The sequence below is a fragment of the Hippocampus guttulatus genome, chromosome 20 (genome assembly GCF_054856545.1).
Source record: "Hippocampus guttulatus isolate MCC_2025c chromosome 20, RoL_Hgut_1.0, whole genome shotgun sequence".
NCBI lineage: Eukaryota > Metazoa > Chordata > Actinopteri > Syngnathiformes > Syngnathidae > Hippocampus > Hippocampus guttulatus.
Window position 1 is genome coordinate 6,047,780 of NC_141280.1, and position 22,408 is coordinate 6,070,187.

A 22,408-nucleotide genomic window follows, 5' to 3' on the forward strand; every position below is an offset into this window, starting at 1 on the left:
GGCATGCTGATATTTTTTTTTTCCGCCGGAAGAGCTACGGGAGGACGAACGGACGGCAAAGAGTGAGAAAAAGAGTCGCGTTGGGGGGGGATAATGATTCATCCTGTTCACACAAAAGCCAGCGGAATTCATTAGAGCCAGTGGAGGGAAAAGCACATTGGAATGTCCTCTCTCATTTGCATGTGGCCACATCAGCCATGCTGTTGTGTTGCGATGCTAGGAAGACGGTTCGTGTGTGGTTGTGCGAGAGACAAGACACTCCCCCGTGGTGCTGTTGTGTTGCACTTGTGTGACATGAGTTGCCGATGCCTTTCTGTGTGATCATTTGACACTCCCCCATTACTTCCACAAGCAAGCACGCGAGCTCACCGCGAAGCAAATCGGCGACAGAAGCGGAATCTCAAAATAGACTCGGTGTGACTCATCGCGACAACTAGCGTTCTGGTGGATTTTGACACGAGGTTGCCCCGTGATGTTGTGCCACGTGTGTTCTTTATGCTGCACGGAAGCATACTCGGCGACAGAAGTCGGATCCGGTACGTTCAATGGTGAAGTTGTCGTTTTTAAATGGCGATTCATTTAATTGGATTTTCATGATGTTCGCGTGCCTTCTTGCGGTGATGTTCTTTGCGCCTCGCCGTGTGCGGAAGCGGGATCCAGTATGTGTCACCAGCTGGCATCTTCGAGCATGACTATGTGTTGCAGTTGGATCCGACAAACAGTCATCCCACAATGTTGTCTTCGATCTCTGTCAGGCAAGGGAGCATATTTAGTGAGATCCAGTTTCTGTGACTTGGAAGCATATTTGGTGTCAGAAATGGGATTTCAAAATAGACCTTGTATAGATTGACGCGATTTATTTGACGCCTAATCCTCGAAAGCTCGCGTGGGCAAACTGTACAGTTTTCATGGAAAGAAATAATAATTATGTTGTTGTTGTTTTTTTATTAAATTAAACATAAAATCTAGCTCTATGTTTACTGTGTACTTAAACCTCACTGTCTAAAGTTTCAATTTAAGTTTAGCGAGGTCTGCAAGGTTAGTCGAGTTTGTTCTGTGTGTGCGCATTGAGCAAAACACGCCGGTGAAAAATTCATGATGTTGTGGAAAATTGTCCTACAATTGTCAGAAGCGCAGGTTTATCTCTGCAGCAAATGGGAAAGTTCTGTTTTCCGACAGAGTCCTCATTAAAAATTCATGCAACTTTTTTTTTTTTTTTTTGGCAAGGAATCGGTTATCAGAAAAGGGCGGTGGGCCCAAAGACGAAACACCGACGCCCGATAAAGTCTACCACACGAGCACTCTTCACCTGGATGTGTTTTCTCTTTACGTGAGCTGAGCTGAGCGGTCCGGCAAAATTTGTAGCCTTGCCAACCTATCTCGCTCGTACGTGTCATTTGCAGGAATGCCTCCTCGCTATCCAATATTTATGCTTTGATAAAATGGTTGGAAAAGGAGATTTGAATGAGGAGGATGTTGGGGGAGCAAGATGTGAGTAAAATTTGTAAAAAAACATCTGCAAGGAGTCGCCTCTGAGCCAGGGAGCTAGTTTGCTGCCTAAACGGGCTGGGGAAGGAATGGGAGCATGAAAATTGATGGATATTAATGATTTACAAGTTTTGCCAGTTTTAAAGCATCTTTATTGAAATCGAACCAAGTTTCATTTTGCACCAATTTTCATCAAGTTCAAAAATGTCCCCCCCCCCCCCTCCCCCATAGCATTGAAAAAGGGCCGCTTCTGGATCACTCCCGACCCGTACCACAATGACGACAACATCCAGATTGGTCGGGAAGTCAAGATATCTTGTCAGGTAAGATAGTAAAAGAACAAACTAAAGTTTTTGAACAAAAAAATAAATAAATTGTGATTCAAGCTTTCATGTGTTTGGTAGGTGGAGGCCACGCCCCCGGAGGAGCTCACCTTCAGCTGGTTGAAGAACGGCCGCGCCCTGCGCAGCTCGGAGCGCATGGTCATCACGCAGACGGATACGGACATCTCGCCCGGCACCACCAACCTGGACATCATCGACCTCAAGTTCACCGACTTCGGCACGTACACATGCGTGGCGGCGCTGAAGGGTGGCGGCATTCCCGAGATCAGCATCGACGTCAACATCTCCTCCACGACTGGTGAGCCTCAGACGCCGCCGTGAACACCCCCCCCCCCCCCCCCCCCGTTTCCAAACTCACTCACTCGTGAATCGGAAGCAATCGACTCCCATTTTGCTGCTCCGACTGGTATGCGTGTGTGTGCCTTGGCCACCAGGAGGCAGCGTAATACATACTGCTGTCTGACAAACTTTGTGCTCGTGTCGATGACGATGCGTTAATCCACTTTGTGTCACGACATTCCGACGCCATCTCTCTCCATCGGGACGACTTTATTCCGAAGAAAAAAGTTGTTTGATGGCAGGCTGCGGGAAAACCAAATAATCAGCTGTCAACGGTCTCGATTGTCTTTTGTGTTCATTTTTAGCATCAGTCAATCACATCTCAAAGGGAGTTGAATGGAACAAAACACTTTGAGCCGGTTCGCTTGCCTCCCGCAAGCTTTGCGCTGTTGTTGAAAATAGCATCGTTAGCATTAGCACTTGTAAGGGGACATTTGCGCACAGTATATTCAATTCGAGCTGCTTTGATGCCTAAACGGGCTATGGAAGGACTCGAAGCAGGCAGTTTGGCACAAGCACTACTTAAAGGGAGGATGAGGATTTGTGTAGAGTTTTGAACTCCATCAAAGAGGTTGTCGTCTTTAGCAAGATGATGTACAGAGAGTAACCTCGGGCCCGGAAACTTTGCTGAAGGCTAAGTAGGGTTAGCCTTCACATTTGTATGACAAGGACGGAATCTGTTAGACATTTTTCTTCATTTTTTTTTTGCCATGAATAATGAAACGACAACACGGTTCATACCAAATGAATTCAGTTCAAGTGGCTTTGCTGGAGGAATAAAAAAAAAAAGGACTTAAAAGTTCAAGTTGCACGAAAGCTTCATGGAGAAATTATGGAGATTCGTCGAGGCCCATTTTGAATGCTGAAAGCCTCCGACATCCTTCGCTTCTGCCTTCTCGAGCAAGATCATGCTCGTAACCGGCCATACCAAATTTGGTGGAAGGCTAAGTGGGGTTAACATTCGCATTCGCTTGGCAAGAAAGGATATTTATCCTAATTTTTTAAAATGAATAATGCAAAGCGGGCTGCCTGAAGGGGCTGCGAAAGGAATCAAAACGGGGAGCTGAGAAGACCTTGTCTTGGCTACATAAAAACAGGATGAGGTTTAGGCCATGCCATGGTCATTCATATTTTCTATTAACACCCACAAAAAATTATCGTACGTTTTACTAAGTATATCGCCTGTTTTCATGGGGGTGGATCTGTCTCATGGTAATATGCTTGGCGGAGGTCTGGTTTTTGCATTCATGTGCCATTAGCCTTTTTTTCTTTGTTTTTGTTTTTTTTACGTTTTACAAACACAATGCTGCATCCCGGGCACACCTCACCGCCAACATGAAAGCGGCACGTCGACCTTGGCGGGCATAATTATTCTTAGATAATCCTTTGATAATCCCCGTGCTCCAAAACTGTGAGATCAATTGTACCTGCCAAGAAGAAGAAGGAAAAAGAAGTTTGCTCATTATCTTTGAAGTAGTGCAGTCTGTGGGCTGCAAATAATGACTGGAGTGTGTTGTCGTCGAGCCGAGTGAAGGGCTTAGATCATGTTGTGCGTGGAGACTGAGCGAAGGGATGTGAGCATTCCAACAGAACCAGATTTGGGGTCTCATCATGGCGACATGCTGGAAACACGTTTCCCTGCGCAATATTTGAGATGATGATGTTATATGGTGATGGCGTCTTGAACTGGAATTAGATTTTTTTTTCTGTTTCTGTATATATGTCGTGGTGAAGAAAGAGCTGAGCCGATGAGGTGGCTCTGGCATCTGGCATCCGGACGCCTCCTTGGTGAGGTGTTTTCGGGCATGTCCCATCGGCAAGAGGCCCCAGGGATGACCTGGGACGTGCTGGAGAGACGACGTCTCTCGGCTGGCGTGGGAACACTTTGTGATTTCCCTTGGAAGAGCTGCATGAAGTGGCTGGGGAAAGGGAAGTCTGGGCTTCCCTGCGAAAATTGTTTTCCCCATGACCCTGGATAAGTGAATCAGATAATGGATGAATAATAATGATACTAATAATATGAGTGTTCGTGTGAAACAACAATTCTTGGCCACCGCCTGTCAGGTGCCACTTTTTTGTTTTCCTCCCGCTGCAGGAAAGCCCAAGCCGCAATTAGGCTTCTTAATAAAAGCATTCAAAGAAGATTACGCTGCAGGTCTGTGTGAGATCAGGGAAAAACAAAAAAAAATAAAAGAGCTTACACAGTCTCTCGCCGCTCCGGCTTATATATTCCAAAAGTTTTTTGTTTTTTTTTGATGCAGGCAGATTGCTTTCATGACTTTCTCTCGCTAATATTTGCAAGCGTGACACACTCATTAAAAGCCCCCCCACCCCCAACCAAACTCCTCGCCGACTGCCAGCTAATGCTTATTTATAAGCAGGAACGAGGACACGGACCTCCCTGCTGGATGCTGTCAGGATTAAAAGACAGAGGGACAGCTGAAAAGGACTTAAAAGCTCCAGTGTTTAAAAAAGAAATCAACTTTTCACTGGAAGCAGCCAATTAATCCTCTTATTAGCTCTTGTGTATGGATTATTGTTCAACGACTCACCATTTTATGAAATATTGTTTGTTTCTGAGCGGGACACAGATCGCAGATCAAAAGCCGTAATGGGTGTGTCAAGTTGTTACAGGCAGATCCTTGACATTTTAACACGCAATCAAAACTCCGGATTCCAACCGGGCTGGAGAAGGATATTCCCATTCATTACGCTTCCGACAGGAAGAATGCAGCAACGGTGATTAGCCGGGTCTGTTCATTAAAATTAGCATAGCAGATTTGCAGCCGTCGTCAGTCTGATGGATGATCGCAAAGTTAAGTCGGAAGACTCCAAAGTCACCTCTGCCGAAAAACTTTGCCTGGCGAAGTCGAGCCATTAGCATCCCGCGCACACCCGATGCACTGGCACCACCCAGTCTGGATGTCAATCACGGGAATGGCATGTGATGAATTGAGAAAATCAATTAAGTGCGCAAGTTCATTAATGAATGAGCTGCTGGCGTTAATGAACGCAACAAGGAACAGATTCTCAATTGATACGAACGACGGCATCGATATGCTTCTGTTCCTCCTCGAGATCGAGTAGGGCCATCTACTTTGCCGCCTCAACGGGTTGCCGTAGCATGCAAAATAAAGAAAAGCTATCGCGTTATTACTTCCAGATACTTTGTCGCTGCAACTTTGGTATCAGTCCAATGGCTGCGGTGAACAAACCGAAGTTGCCTCCCCCAGGGTGGGACGAAGGTGCCGAGCATCTGTCCCGCAGCTGGCTGCCCTCCAGCCCTGGGAAAACTTGCCACGTGATAGCAGACGCGAGATGCCGCATGTCGAACACGCGTGTGACAATCTGGCAGCTTTGTTTCTCGGCAGCAGTCGTTTTCGCGCCGCAACCACCTGCAGTTGTACGTTACGGAGGCGGAGGCGGCTGTACGCGGGCTCTTCTGGGAAATCACCCGTCTCTCCTGCTGGGGGAAAGCTGACAGGAAAACATGAATAAGAAACGGGCTTCCTTCCCTCGTTAACCGCCGTCGATAGCCCCTGAGCAACGCGGCTCACCTTCCGGATGAAGCGCTCGCCGCGTGGAAAAAAAAAACAACAAAGGAAGTGAGACGGTGCATTCAAGCTTGACGGCTGCGTTTTTATAACCTAAAAATGTCCCGTCATTCATCAACTGGAATAAATGTGGTATCTAGTTTGCCGCCTAAGCGGGCTGCTGGAGCAGAAGTTAATGCATCATCAACTGTAACTTTGCTTCCTGGTGAGCAATGGACCGAATGATGACACGGCAGCCGAAATAAACACAAGATAGCGCCTTGGTATTTGCATACAGCGACAATTTGGCACTCGGTGTGCACGTCTAACGTTGACATGGCTATCCTTTAAAACAATAAATTAAACAACTACTGTCCAATGCTGCCTAAACAGGCTGCTGAAGCACATGAAATAAAGGCAAATCAATATATGCCGCAACTTTGGTAACTTTGTGAGCAGGGAACTGACTGAAGGTTGACGTGATCGTATTTTTCTCAACATGAACAAGGGCAACTACTGTAGTTTTCTGCCGAAACGGGCTGCAGTAGCACATAAAATAAACGTAAGTGAGCACTCATGTGTGTGTATGACTGCAGTGTTGCTTCCATGGAAGGATAGGACTGAGGATGTTGAAGCGGCTGTAATTTGAAGGTGACTTGTTGGCTGCCTAGATGGGATGGGGTATTATGACATCAACATAAGATACTGTATCAATGTGTGTATGGCTGTCAGATTGGGATCTTGTGAGCAGGAGGCTGGCAATGTTGGCCTGCCTGTAATTCTCAATGAGTATTAACAAGGCGACTAGTTGGCTGCCTAGATGGCTGGCGTAGTGCGTGAGCCATGGCATTAGTACGTCTGTATCGCTGTCACTTTGGTACCTTGTGACCAGGGAGCTGACAATGTTGCTTGTCTTTCTCCATAACAAACGAGGGCGGCTGGCTTGCCGCCTCATCGGGCTGATGGAGGACATGAAATGAACACAAGCAAGCGCCTTGATACACGCGTATAATGACAACAATGATGGTACCTTGTGAGCACAACGATGTCACGCCTCTTCTCAAGAAGCAACGGCACTGCCGCCTAAACAGGCTGCAGTATGCGAAATAAACCCGCATGCCTTCTCTTCCCATGCTCTCACATGCAGTGTGGCGAGCAAAGAGCGAGAGCGCAATGTTGCCATGGAGACAAGAAGTGATGTCACGGACCAAATAAACTCAGCGACAGATTGATGGTGTCCGTGTCGAGCTCTAAATGGTTCTGATCACTTTGCGCAGACCCATTGAGTTAATCACTCGCCAGACCCGCACACACACATTGTTTCCAGGCTATACAATGCAGACTCATTGGAAATGTGCTGCCGGAGTTTGCCATAATTGACCGGCTAATCTGTGCTGAGAGGCCTGGCGTAATGATGGGCCCACCCGTCTGGGCTCTTGCCACTAATAGCCGCAACGGGTATCAATTGTAGTCACCGCTGTCCCTGAAAGGGTTAAAATAGCTTGATCGAGAACCTGTATTTGTTTGAAATTGGTCTGGAATGTTTGATTTGACTCTATTTTTGATCGTTGGAAACATAAAGGGTCAGACGCATATATTTATTTGCATCCTGTATTTTCCCGGGTTTGTTTTGGGTCTTGGAAATGGAAAATAGCCTTCAACTTATTGGAGCTTACACATGCATGCCGGCCTGCATTTCAGGGGGGTGTGGCTTAGCCAAACGTCCACCTCATTCCAGCTGGCGACGTCACCCTGCGAGATTTCGTGCATCACTCCATTGTTTTCACAACACGCTTGGCTCTGGTTCAATGTTAACCGAGCGAGTTTCAGCACGCCGACCGTCGCCGCAAGGCAGCCTGCCATAGTTTTGTTTGCTCTCTGCATGGACGCCACAAAAGTCCTCGGCTTTCCAGAGCACCCGGCAGGTGGCCGGACGCCGCGCACCAAATGAATGCTAGTGCTAATACATGTTGCTGCAGGGTGTTGCCGTATGACATCCCCCCCCACATTCACCGGTGCGGTGCTCGCAGCAAAGTGTCGACACAAGTGGCTGAAATGAGTTCCCTCCGGCGTCTGGATTTGAATTTTCTGCTTTTTATCACCGACAACTGCTCACTTAAAATCATTCCCCGGCCCCCTTGTTGCCGTGGCGACCGCTCCCATACAGCATATTTGCCTTTCCCCGCCGTCTTTAAAATGTCAACAGTATTTGTCATTCCCTCTCCAGTCGCCCTCGGGCACGTTGCTCAAAATGAAGATTAAAATTACCATCAGCACGGAAGCGACGGTTAGTGTTTTAATTGCACGACTGGACGGCCGGCAGCACGGTGGCCTAGTGATTAGCACGTCTGCCCTAAAGATCTAGAGCTTGTATGATCTCCCTATTCTTGAATGGGGGGGGGGGGGGTCGGTAATACTCCAGTTTCCTTCCATATTATTGCTACGCAATGAATAATTTCTCTTAGAAATTTTCGGCTCCCAACTAATAAAACAGGGATGGGCATCTGGCGACCCCTTGATTATTTTTATTTTGGGAGGGAGGAGGAGGGGCGTTTTCACATGTGGGGAAAATTCACATGTCGACAAATACTAGGGGGAGGGGGGAACGTAGTGGGCGGCATACGGCGGATATGCGGCAATGGTAGTTTCAGTTGTAATATCACCATTTTCCACTAGATGGCAGACACGGCCCTTTTATGCCATGTTGTGGTTTGCGTCGAGCCCTTCAAGTCAAGTCAAGTCAACAGTATTTATAGAGCACTTTCAAACAGCCATCGCTGCATACAAAGTGCTGTACATGGAGCAATTTAACATGCACAATAAACAGTAAGACAAATCTGTAATAAAGGCGGTAGAAAGCACCAAACAGTAAAACCAAGAACAAATCTAAGTCATGCTGAGTCTAATGCCAAAGAATACAAGTGAGTTTTGAGGAGGGTTTTGAAGATGGGCAGCGAGGAGGCTTGCCGAATGTTCAGTGGGAGGTCATTCCAGAGAGAGGGACCAGCAACAGAAAAGGCTCGATCCCCTCTGAGCCTCAGTTTAGTTCTTGGTACTTCTAATAAATGTATGTATTTTGTCCACATTTAATATAGTATTTTTGCCATACATCTGGTTAGGAAGTGTGTTGTCTGATGTGGCCCCTTCAAGTAGCACTGATGAAAAATTGTGGCCTTGCCCCCCCCCCCCCCCTCCAGCGTGTGAATGTTTGTCTATCTGAGTATGTGGTAAGTTGTTTGTCTCGCCCAAAGTTAGCTATGATAGGCTCGAGCTCACCCGTGAACCGAATGAGAACAAGCATTATGTCGATAATCACTGCTCGGAGATCCAAACTCATGGTCACCCTGATGACCACAGACTGGACTCTAGTTTCATTTTGTTCACAACCTCCCCCTCTGTCCCCCCCCTCCCTGCACCCCCTACGGATTGCGGCCAATTTCATCACACCACAACATTCGACGCCAGCTCGACCGCGATCTTTGGGCTGTGATGGCAGCCATCCGAGAATCATCGGGAAGGACGTGTGACACGGTTTCATCAGCGAGGACGTTTCCACTCCTCCGCTGGCTGGCTGGCTGGCTGTAAACTATTTTGGGAGGCACACTTGTAAATTAGGCTTGGAGTCTGCTCGATGGTTTGAAGTGGGGACAACACACACGCGCACGTCGACACACTTGTACCCCCCCCCCCCCCCCCCACACACACACACACACAGCTCTCCAGGAGCCAATGCTATTTGCCAGGTTTGCTAATTAAACAAATTAATTTGGCCGGGCATGTGTGATGAGAGTGCAGACTACCCAAATGCAACCTGCTGTCTTCCTTTTTACACACACACACACGCACACACACACGCACACACACACATACAGTAATCACACTATTATGAACTTTGGGAGACACCAAAAGTTGTCTTTTGAGTGTATTATATTTATTTTACAAGAATGGGGGAACTTGCCCAAAGCGGACACACACAATGCAGTATACATGGTCCTCTGATAAACACACACTCACAAATCGTTATAAACTGGACTGAACAGCGACAGACGTCGTTTCAGTTTTATTACCTGTAAGAATGGGTGAGCTTGCATCGAGCCGAAGCGCTGGCTGTGTGTTCACCTGCCTTTTGATTTTAACGTATTCCAGCCACGGAAACACGATATTGCATCGAGGAGATAAACAATGCATTATCTAATAACACACACGCCCACACACACACAGAGTTGTATTTTTAGTGTGTTTCGCACAAGGAGAGGAGAAATTGCATCAAGCAGACAGCACCCAATGCAGTACACGAGCATTATTATCTCATCGCACAAACACTCACTGTACTCAACACTAAGAGTTGTCTTTTTTTGTTAAGTGTATTGTCTTGCAAGAGAAGTTGCAAAGAGCAGACACGTGGAAGGCAGTAAACAAGGTCCTCGGATGAGCACCGGGTGTGCCTTTGGTACTTTGGTTTGTGTGGGTGTGTACAGCGAGCCTGGTAACTTCAGATTCTGATTTGTATTATGTTTGCTGTTTGTGCTGTTTGATGCTAAGCTAGCTCAATGACAACGCTAACCCGCTTTGTGTTTTTGAGAAAACTTTTGGGGGAATTTAGGCATATGTGGTCCATGGCTTTAGATCCTTTCGCATCAGGATGTTTGTGATTCTTCCCGACTTGTCAGCTCTTCATTGCATTTTTTTTGTTTGTTTATTGGTTTGCTTGCATCCTCACTCGCTGCCTGTGAGCAGGAGTGTCCCGCTGTCACGAACCCCGTTCCCCTCATTCCATCGTCACCCTGTACCACGCCCGCTGACTTTCTAGAGCCCCATATCAGTCCCTCCTCTGTTTTTCTCTTTCTTAGTTCCTCCCAACCTGACAGTCCCCCGGGGCAAGTCCCCCCTGGTGGCCCGTGAGGGTGACACGGTGGAGCTGGAGTGCCTTGTTTCAGGGAAGCCCAAGCCCATCATTCTGTGGTCGCGGGCCGACAAGGAGGCGCCCATGCCGGACGGAAGCATGCAGATGGAGAGCTACGACGGAGCGCTGCGCGTCGTCAACGTGACGCGGGAGATGACCGGATCGTACCGATGTCAGACCAGCCAGTACAACGGATTCAACGTCAAGCCCCGCGAGGCCGTGGTGGAGCTCATCGTCCAATGTGAGTGTAACATTAAGAACGTGTTATGTCCGGTGCAACAAGGATGTATTCTCAGCCCCCTTCACTTTTTCCACATCATTTAATGCTACAGCCTTATTACGAAATGGAATATAGTGAGCGCGTATTCAAGGTCAGCATCCAAACAACAACAAAAAGTACAACGATTACGACTCTGTAAGCTTGATGGGGGGGGGGGGGAAAGTCATGAATTCCTCATCTCAAGTGTCATAAATCTGTGCTACCGGAGCCCATCGTGCAAAATGTTAAGTAGCCGAGTCGTAAGGAAAAAATTAGGGGAAGTTAGCGCCGTGATTTGCTGAGCAGCGGGAAGCTAAGCAGAATTACAGCATAACGTAGCATTTGTCTGACGGCGGCGTAATTAGAGCGAAGGAAACGACTAAATAACAACTCGGGGCCCGCAAGCTTTTTGCACAACACTTCCTCGCCTTTTATGATGTTGTTTTCTCTCCGCGTTATTGCCGTCATGCGGCTACGGAGTACTCACAAATGAAAATGTGAGTCAGTAATGCCGAGTCCCACCAAAGAGAGAGCAGAGCGCCTGTCGACTCTAAAAGCTTTCCTCAACAAAGAAATAGGCTGCCGCGCATACGCCAAAGCAACAAGTGGCGCGCCACCCCTGCCTGTCAATATAAAGCCAATCAGAAGCCCAAAGAATGTCACTTTTGCAAAAGCAAAATAAATGGAAAGTACATCACCGCAGCGGAGGATAATTCAATAAATAAAATAAAATAAAAAATGGATGTTATTCTGACACAGGGACTAGTTACTAATATAAAAATATAAGTAGCCTATTATTTAAATCACGTTCTTCATACTTTTCAGCAGACGTGCTAACCACTTGGATAAGATGTCCACTGCTGTCTCTGAAAGGGTTAATAATATAGTACTTGGATTACGTTACTAACTACTTTTTTTTTTTAAACACATAACTAGTAACTGTTTCGGAATAAATTTTTTAACGTAACCATCCCAATCCTGATGACAATTTACGCTCTCTGCGCCGTAGCCTTTCTGTCTACATTAAAATTGTAATCCTGTGAAATAATTCCAATTAAAAAAAAAATAATAATAAAAAAAAACTCCCCAAACTGTAACAAAGTATATTTACTTTTTTCATGTGTGTTCTGAATATGTAAAGCCGGGCACATGTGTTCCATTGCTCCCAACCAAAAATTTCACCAAATCAAGTCGCTCACAATCAGTCACAATATGTCTTGGAAGTAAATAAAACAATCATTTGTAGGCGCTCCATCCTCTTCAAACGGTTACTTTTTTTTTTTTTTTTTTTTTTTTAATAATGTGTGGGCGCTTTCATCCGCTGACCTTCCTCAAAGCAGCACACCTAATGAACAGCATTATTAATCAATCATCCCGGCATCTGCAACCTAGCCTTAATGGCCGCCATCAAAGCCAGCGCCGGAGCTGACGCGTGACTCTCCGAGCGTGAAACCAAGACAAGGGAAATTTGCTTTATCTCCCCAATCCAGCCCTGATTCTGTTCACACCACCTGTACACACACCGAGCCGTCTTCATTTTCTTCTTCTTCTTCTTCTTCTTGGCATGTAAGCGCATGCCAATCCTTCCCCTCGCCTTTGTTTTCCAAGCGCAAGTAAATCAAGTCAACAGCTTTGATATGTAATAAAAAGATAAATTTAAAAAAAAAACTGTTTCTGAAAGCTGCATCCATCTTGTGTGGACAGCTAGCGGCGTTAAACAAACAAAAAAAAAATGTCCGCCGTTCTCTAATAGAATTGTGAAAATCCCAAGCTGTGACGCCCCTAATGTTCTTAGGCAAACCGGCTTGGCACGGTTCACGGGAAGAAGACGAACGAAGACCGAGCTATGTCGTGTTCTCTCCTGTCCTAGATACCGGCGTTCCACTTCCCGGCCCTGCCCTGATGCAAGGGAATTCTCGTTATCCTGGCCTTCCTTATGTTCCCCATCTCAGCGGGAGCGAGCGTCCTCGCTATCTGTCGCAAAAAAAAAAAAGCCTTCCCAACAATATACAAACACCACCTGAGCAAACATCGCAGTAAATTGTTAACTTCCGAGCACTGTCACGAAGTAGAGCAGCGGCACGTAAAAAGTCTCTTTGATGAATCAAAGCACGGAGATGTTTTTAAAAAAAAAATGTTATTCCGAGCCTTTTACGCTTTTATATTTAATATTTGGAGACAGAAGTGAGAGATTTAATCTTAAATTGATGTGGAAACATTGTCTTAGCAGGCAATTAGCCTTCCGGAAGAAGCATATTTGGTTTGCAAGCGAGAAAAATTAGCTTAATGAACCGCGTTGTGATTTGTCTTTGTAATTAACTTCTGTGCATCTGCATGACGAAGGCCAGCAAAACCCACTGCAATTGATTACTGAGGAAGCGATTAGCCTTTAGCATATTAGCAACAGACGAACACTGGCTGTGTTATCTGCGACACTGCAAAACCGCTCACAGTCATCTAAGTTCAAATTTGGAAATCGCAACAAAACTAGTAGCTGATGGTTGGCTGCTCATGAAGAGTACAGTATTTTCCGCACCATAAGGCGCACCTAAAAGCATTTTATTCTCTCAAAAGCCGACAGAGAATGTGCGGGTCAAACTGAGAGGGGAAGCTGCGTCCTTACATAAGGAGAGCCTTGTACCTTGACGTCATCGCCAGGGCAAAGCAAGCCACGCTTACTCCAATTTGCTTTGCTGCCACTCGAGCCGCGAGGCGATGACTCGCCAGCAATAATGACGATGATGAAACTCTGCACGGTGATTGCGTCGGGTTGTACCTGCCAGGTATCGTTCATTACGAACAATAAAGCATCTTTGGAGACAGAGGCGGAGGCTCAAAATGTACGGCGAGTATTTGAATGAAGGAGCCGTCAATCATTTGTTTGCAATGTTATACTTTTTCAAACGGGCGTCGGCCGTCGGTGGCAATTGACGGGCTGTTAGCGAGCGAAGTAGCGCAAGACACAGAAGTGACAAAATGAAAGAGTGAATTAAGCTCAGCTAAACGTGGCTTTTTTTTTCTTCGACTTCTTGACTCGTATTGTCACAAAGCATTCGACTGCCACCCTAATTTTTTAAAAATGGAATATGTGATGATGGGCAGTTTGGAGAATGAATGAATGAATGAGGATATGTTTTAAAAATAAATTAAGATGTCATTCATGTACCCATCGAGTGAGGAAGGCGCAGTAATTACACTGGGATACTAATACAAGCGCGTTGCTGACAATTTCAATCAGCGAATCAGCCATGTGTGCCGTCTTATTTTGAACCTGACATCCCTGTGATGGGAAATATGCAAATAGGAGGCAATTACAAGTTGTCGGAAGCTTGCGGTTTTCATTTTTTAATTTATTTATTTTTTCCAAAGACCGGCCACAATGTTTGTGATAAAACGGACAATAATTCCAAATCCCGTGCATGACGTTTATGCACGCAATTAATTCAGTGACATTTTCTGCGCCCGCCACCGCAGTCCGATGTCGCAAAATGTTTTCTCGCGGTCAGTGGCTGTCAGCGATATTCCGATAAAAATGCCCAAATACATGCCGACTTTTGTGGACGTGACTTGCCCTCATACGGCGGTCTCCTCCTTTCCCAACTAGACCCCCCAACGGTGGAGCCGGTCCACACGGAGCTGCGCCAGGGCCTGGGCCGGCCCGTGGTCATGACGTGCCGGGTGTTGCGGGCGCACCCGTCGCGCGTGCTGCGCTTCGAGTGGCTGCTGTCCAATCGGCTGCTGCACGCCGGCCCTTTCGACACGCAGCGGGACGACACCGAGTACACCATCCGCAGCTTGAACCGCGACGGCTGGGGCGAATACACCTGCAAAGTCATCAACGAGGCCGGTGCGGGAAAGTGCACTTTCCACGTCACAGGTGAGCCGTCCGCCTCGCTGGACCCGTGCGCCAACGTGCTTCGCATTTATTGGTTTGTAAATTTCCGTTAGAGCCTCATAAAATTCCCGATTTGTACTTAGAACTGCATTTCTGGCTTTAAAAAATTAATTCATTCTACTTTATTTGCGTAAAATGACGACTTTATTCTACTCATGTTTTTTCACTCATAAAACTACAGCTCAATTTTTTTAGGCATTTAGTGATTCGTAAAATTACAACTTCAACCTTTTAAATTACACTAGTAACTGTTAAAATGTCTTTTTTTTTAAATGTCCAGTAAAATGACAAATTTGCGATCAGAAAACTGTCTGACCGACTGACTAATATTACATTATTCTTGCGAAGTTTCCCTCCACAGTTCTCATGGAATGAGCATTTTATTAACCTAAAATACTGTTTTTTGTTGTCATATTGTGACATTATTCCTGAAAAAAAATAATTTTTTTCTAAATCTTTTTTTTATATATTCATAAATTTAAACTTTGTTCCTCTAAAAAATGTCAGATTTTTTTTTGCGTCTTTCTCATTAAATAATAATTCTCAAAAGCACAACAAAATAAAATCGGGAAAAAAAAAAACAAGTGAACTCAAAGTAACCGCTTCAGTTGGACAGTTTAAATGGAACCATCAGAATTGACTTCTCCTAACAACAACAACATTTGCAAGTGTATCCGTCCATCCCTTCAACATGCGCCCCCCTGCCTGTGCATTTTTTCCCCCTTTTTTATGGACAGCCCAAATTGTCTCGTTGCGCACGAAACGCTCCTCCACCGCCGGCGTCTCGCCAGAGATTGACAATTCAATTGAAAGAGCCGCCAAGGAAAGGGAAAGGAAAAGTCCATCTGAATAGGTGTCGCTCACGTCGTCACCGACGCTGTCTGCTGCTGCTTTTTTTATATCTTTCTTTGCTTCAAGAAATGGAAGCTTCCATCAAGTTAGCTCCGGCTGACACCACCAAATTAATTTGGAGAATGCTTCCAATCACGCAAGTCTTCTAAACTTCCTGTCACAAATGACTCCAGTTGAAGTAATGAAGCTAACCATGGACGCATTTGAAACTAATCTTTGTACAGGGCGCACCGCATTACAAGGCGCATAGAATAGAAGCTACAATAGTGGCTGCAGTTGCGTTATGCGTCCACTAGATGGAGCTCCACTAAAGGAATACAATACGGCGTTATTTTTAAAGAGCTTTAACCACCGCTGCAGCTGTCACAAAGCGCTTTCCAAGAACATTTAAAATACTACGGCCAACTAATCAGAATATTGATCCATATAGAAGCCACATCGGATTATAAGGCGCACTGTCGACTTTTGAGAAATTGGAATGCTTCTGGGTGCGCCTTATATTGCGGAAAATATGGTCGTTGTTTATCCATCAGACTATCTTCCTGTTGCTTTTGATTTCCGTGGCGACCTGTCCAAGCAGCGCACTCGGTTTCACACTAAATCACAATTGGATGTAAAAGTCTGGCTTTTACAGGCAGTACCAAAGACGCCTTTATCGACCTCTCAAAGCAGAAAATTGGTTGCCATTTACACAGAACAGAAAAGGCGAACAAAAAAAGTCCATTTTTAAGACAGCGGCGCGAAATTTGTTTGTTGCGCCCTCTGAGGGAGGAAAATTGCTTCACCCATTATGTCTCTTTTCTCTAAATTCCAATCACATCCAACGGTGACACAGTAAAAGACGACCAAATCCCTGTTTTCACAGGCATGCGTGAAAGTTGTTCATACTGCTGCTGAAAGAGGAAAATTGCAGGGTTGACTAACCCCCTTCTTGACACTGTTTATTCGTCGGGGGGGGGAAAAAATCCCCGGTCGACTGATGATCAGCAAGCCTGATTACAATCCTGATCATTTGAATCGGCGTGTTGGAAGAGGGAAACTTCTAAAACAGGCAGGAGAGCGGCTCCCAATTCCTTCATTCCATACCCGTTTAGCGGCGTTTCTAATTGTAAATCCTCCACCTCGTGTGCGACACAAATGTCGGCGAAGCAGGTACGGTACATCTGAGGCATCCCGTTCACGCCCCCCCCCCTCCCCCGCAGCCAATTGTGTTTTCCAGCTTCTGTCGCTCAGCCTCTTTTGCTTTCATCCGCCATCCCTCCTTCCCTCCCTCGCTCTTCCGCCCCAGCGTTCCACATTCTTGCCATCTGGACTCGCCGCTTGCCAAAGGTAAGTGAGGGCCGATGGGAAGCGTCTCTCAGTCGGGGGAGAAAAGAGAAACAGGAAAAAAATTTAATAAAATTGATTTTTTTTTTTCAAATCCACGATGTCATCCGTGAAACGTGCAATGACACGGTGCCTTAACTCCCGCTCTTTTCCCATTCTAAGATTTTTATCACGGTCGCCGCAATGCGGGATCACAATTGTTCAAAAAAAGTCATATTCATAAATTATGTTGTACTTTTTTTTTCGGCGTAAAATTGCCGCCTCATTCCTGTGAAACTGAGACCTTTTCTCGCCATGTGGAATTTTTGTTGTCGTTGATCACATGATGTTATTCTTAATACATTCTGCTTTTTTCCTCTCAATTAATCTATTATTTAAAAAAACTGCAGGTTGTGGTTATTTCCATAAAATTAAATGTTTTGGTGTAAGCTAACCTTTTTCTCATCTTTAACCTATTCTAAAATAAATACAGCTAAATAAATCAAGAAAAAACGCTTGATTTATTCTAATTTTTTCATGTAAAAGCAGTTTTGTCCCTCTCATTATAATCTCAGTAAAAAAAATAACTGGAATATCCTGTTGTAAAATTCTAATGACAATTTGACTTTTTCTCAGACTTTTTGATAGCTCCTGTCATTTTTTTCTTCTAAAATTAAAGCTTCACAATTTTTTTTTCCTTAAAACTGACACCTCGTGACAATAATGTGATCCAACTTTTCCCCCCGTAAAAATGTCAGACTTCTTTTCTGATGTGACCGGTTTTTATAATCGAGATCATCTCGCCGCATCTCTTCTCCCGCCACTGAGCGAGCAACACTTACCTCCTTTTTTTTTCCTTCTTTTTTATGACCGAATGAACAAATACAAGGAATTAGAGGGGGGAAAAAAAGCAAGAGGATAATGGCGGGGCTTTGTTCTCCGATGCATTTTGCGAGTCACCTCGTGAAATTAATCCTTCATCATAACGCGCTTGTATGCTCGCGGCTTTTTATTGCAGTCGTTAAAAAAAATAAAAATAAAAAAAGGGACGCAGGATTCATCTTGTAAAACGCAGCCGCATAGTCTTAATTCAAACTCGCAGGTACTCTGTTTTAATTCCATCTGTTTTGACGCGAAAACTTGAACTTGATCTCCACATCAAAGGCGCAATCCGTCGCTTTTCGGCTGGAAGGTTCTAAGGTACGAGTCATCATTTTTGTCGTTTCGCTACCATTCTTCATGTATCTTAGATGAATGATGTCGGGAAGTTACTCGGCATTATCATATACCCCCATTCTGTCATTTGTTGGCGTCTTCAAAAAGCAGTAAAACTCTGAGCGGAACTCCAGAGACGCTTCTCAGTCCTACCCCCTTCTGAATACAAGTTGCCTTTAAAGATGCAATCGGGATCAGCGGCTTTATTATGTGCCTTAAAATAGCGCAGCGCAAAAAATAAAAAATAAAATAAAAGTTTGTCGTTTGCTCCAGGGCTCCCCCTATAGTCGCACCGAGCGCATTCGTCAACCGACACCATCGTTCAACACACGGGGCGGCTAACAGTTTAGTAAGTTAACAGTCAGCCAACTCGACAATCTAACCCTACGGGCCAGATCTGCCCTTTTGAAAGGCGTGCACGCATTCAACATTACAGATACGACAGTGCAATTTGTTCTCATCAAAATGGAGAAAAATAAACGCATCAGCGATCTGTTAGTATCCTCTCTTCAGGTTCACGCGAGGTGGAAGCATAGAGTGGTTTGGGGGTCAGGGGAGGGAGACTCATCGTGACACCTCTTAGTCGGAGAAGGTTCATGAAACCTTTCGGGGGAAAAAAAAAAATAAAGTCTACAAATAAGGTCAACGTGCCGCCGGAAGGTTCCACTGAGCCCCTCTTCTGAGTCATTGCATCAGTTCTGCTGTTCTAAACAGGATTTGGGAAGAGATCAGTTAAGCCGCATGTACTTTTATCTTTGATGTCTCCCACCCAGGGTTATGTGTTTCAAGGCGGGCTAAGACGGTTAGCTCCCGCACCGTAATCGCAGAGGTGAGGCTATTTGGCGCCACGATATATTTTTTTAACCCGCAATGTATTAAAAGATACTGTGGGTTTGATTGGTCGCAAAAACACAGAAGCCGTCGGCGCAACTCTGTGGGCCACCGCTTCTGTCACCAAGTGTGGCTTTACTGCAATGCTAATTGCTTTTGAAGGCATCGTCTCTACCTAGCATGACGTCAACTTGAAAACTTTATGGCATGCGGTGAATTTTTATCCCCCACCTCTGTCGGCAATTATGGTTCGACGGCAACATTAAATGTAGCTCGAGTCGCTGTCTCGCGCGTAGCCTGTGTGAGGAAATTGTTTCCAATTTAGTGTGACTGTTTTAGTCGTTTAGACTGTCAAGCTAATCGTGCTTAAAACATCTTTAATACTGCAGGAAACCCGTTGACAACATCCATCCATCCATTTTCCGAACCGCTTGATCCTCACCAGGGTTGCGGGGGGTGCTGGAGCCTATCCCAGCCATCTCCGGGCAGTAGGCGGGGGACACCCTGAATCAGTTGCCAGCCAATCGCAGGGCACACAGAGACGAACAACCATCCACGCCCACACTCACACCTAGGGACAATTTAGAGCATCCAATCAGCCTGCCATGCATGTTTTTGGAATGTGGGAGGAAACCGGAGCACCCGGAGAAAACCCACGCAGGCCCGGGGAGAACATGCATATTTTTTTAAATATTTTCAACGCTCACTTCTGTCACAAAATATGCTTCATGTTTTGGATGGGAATGGTTGGCGAAACGGATTGGCTGTGCATCAAAAACAATATGGGTGCTCATGCACATGGTGGCTCTCTGGAAATGTGACCTTTTCAAGCAGCTTGTGAGTCATCAAAAAGAGAGAAAGGATGACGGAGATCATTTAAAGTTTGAAGCAAAAGCGATGACATTATGTAAACATGCACACACACACACACACACACACACACACACACACACACAAACACAAACACGCACACACAAGGCAGATTGCACGCGCACACACACGACTAATTATTACTACGACTAAATGGCGTGCAAATAGTTTGTCAAATGTAAAACTGGTGATATGTTGTCAATACATTTGCCATCAAAAGCACATTTTTATTGTCGTATGGTATTTTAGAGAAGAAAAGTAGACTTCAGATGTTTGAAGTGTCAATAAAGCAAAAAATTATGAGCATCAGCCACCATTGCGCATAAACTATGCCCTTTCACAAAAACCGTTTGAAGCAGTTTTTGGTCCAAAACGTAGTTTGAGTCAACCCGACCTATATTCTACCGCTGATTACTAAAAAATAGAATAAGGTGGAAACAATATTAATAGTAATCATTTTTTTTCTTTTATTTTAAGAATCAAATCTTTCAGTCGCTAGCTTCTGTGTTCACATAAAACAGAATACTGCGTGAGGCTCCTAAGATCAGTCGGAATGATCTAAATTGGCGGGCGCTCAATAGGTTCTTTTCTTTTTATTTTTTAATTGCTGGCCATGAATGAGTTAATACTGTGCTGAGAATTCTTTTACAGCATGTGAGCCCCACTTCTGTCACCAAAAATGATTTCAAGTTCTGTAAAGGTCTACGAACATCATTATTTGGGCCAGTGCAGGTTATTTAATTAATTTATTATTTTTTTTCATTTGTTTACCTCGGTATGTGCGCAACAAAAGTTCAGTGGACTCAAGAGGAGACCGTATCATATGTGTGAAAGGTATCGTCTACGTACAGCACTGTGTGGAAATCTCTGCCGTAAACAGTCCCCAAAATGGTGGGGGGGGCTAACTTTACAAGGTCACCCCAAGCGCTTAAGCCGGCAGAATGTGTCCGCTCACGATGGGTAAATCCTCAATTCCGATAAAGTAAAGGAAGAAGTCGAGGTCTGATTTAAAAAAAAAAAAAAATTTAAATATAAAAAGAAGGATTTGGACACTTTTGGGTGTTGCTCGAGTGGATGTTCCACTATGTGATATGTGCTTTGATTGCGTGCCATGAAAGCAAAGTGTGTCAGATGATACACGCTGTAAAGATAAATCTTTAATGATCCTCGGGGGGTGGTGTGGAGGGGGAAGGCGGCGGGGGGAGGGAGGCAGGGAGGGAGGGGGTAATTGGGTCATGACAGTAGCAAAAGAGATATGATATAGCGGCGTTTGGAAATAGAACAAACACAACATGGTGGAGATAAGAGCCACTGTACATCTTTGTCGTGCTAATTCCAGCTCTGCACTTGAAAGAATTTGGGTCGTGTTTACAAATGAAACATTCAAGTCATGAGCCGCAATGAAGGCATTGCAAATTAATGTGACCAATGTTACTGCGCAAAAAAAATAAAATAAGACGACGACATCGATTTCAGCCACATTTTGAGTGGTCCATTTTTTGAGACCCCCACTTGTGAACCAAATATGGCTCCTCTCCCAATTTAGTTTTTGTCATCATGGAACAACATCATGCATTTATTCACGTTTGTCTGGGAAAGCTTGACCCATTTTGAGACCCCACTTCTCTCACCAACTACGGTATCAGCACTGCGTTTTATTTTTTAACATGGTTGGGAGCTCAAGGTCCATTTTGAGTCCCAAATTCTGTCACATCTCATCCAAATTATAAACTGACACATGACTGTTTGTTCATTGTTTTGATTTTGAGACCCTCCACTTCTGACACCAAATCGAAATATCGAATGAATATGTTTGTTTTTTGTCTGCCGGTTGTTCATTACACAGGCAAGGCCTACTCTCCTGAGTTCTACTACGACACCTACAGTCCTCTCTGGCAGAACCGGCCCAGGATCTACAACTTCAAGATCCAGTGGACGCAGATGAACCCCAATGCCGTCGATCGCATCGTGGCCTACAGACTCGGCCTCAGACAGGTAGCAATTCCAAATACCAATCTTCAATTCTGTTTTATTTCTTTATTTTTTTTTGTAACTTTCCAAATCAGGAAAAATCGCTTACTCATGTATGCTGGTTGTTAGTCTGCCTTTTCCAAGCTCGGTACAGAAGTATGAGTTGTTGTTTTTGCCACGGGGGGTGGGGGGGGGGGGGGGGGGGGAGATTGTTCTTCTCCCCAAATTGTGCACGCATGCTTCGTCATATTTGCCTTGACGCAGCCGAATCTTTACACTTCAATTCAGCCGCTCGCCGCCGTATTGGGGGAGTGGGAGTGAGCCTCTGCGGGAGGTAGAGAATCACTAAGAAGCTGTCAGTTGTAGTCACTCCTTTTTTTTTTTTTTTTTTTTAAGGAAACGTTAACCCAAAATCGTTTGAAGTGCACTCAAAGGAAGAGGAAGCGAACCGGCGGTGAAGAATGCAAACTGCAGTCCAATGCATGGCTCGCTTTGAGTTGCAGTTTTTTTTTTTGGGGGGGGGGGGGGGGGGGGGGGTCCTTTTCCATGAATTCCTGAACTGGCAAATAGAAACACCTCGTCCTCTTTCTCACACTCGGTGTT

The 22,408-nt window shown here is 45.2% G+C and overlaps 1 protein-coding gene across 2 annotated transcripts in view; it reads left to right on the top strand.

Moving 5' to 3' along the window:
* The window catches only part of LOC147187737 (MAM domain-containing glycosylphosphatidylinositol anchor protein 2-like), a 95,188-nt gene that overhangs the window by 50,674 nt on the left and 22,106 nt on the right, over positions 1-22,408 (top strand). The window contains exons 7-11 of one of the 2 annotated variants that reach the window (XM_086100530.1): positions 1,720-1,811; positions 1,893-2,130; positions 10,528-10,848; positions 14,471-14,743; positions 21,681-21,829. In XM_086100530.1, the coding sequence (XP_085956656.1) occupies positions 1,720-1,811; positions 1,893-2,130; positions 10,528-10,848; positions 14,471-14,743; positions 21,681-21,829 (1,073 nt within the window). The remainder of the gene's footprint in view (positions 1-1,719; positions 1,812-1,892; positions 2,131-10,527; positions 10,849-14,470; positions 14,744-21,680; positions 21,830-22,408) is intronic. The other variant, XM_086100531.1, reaches the window with a different exon arrangement.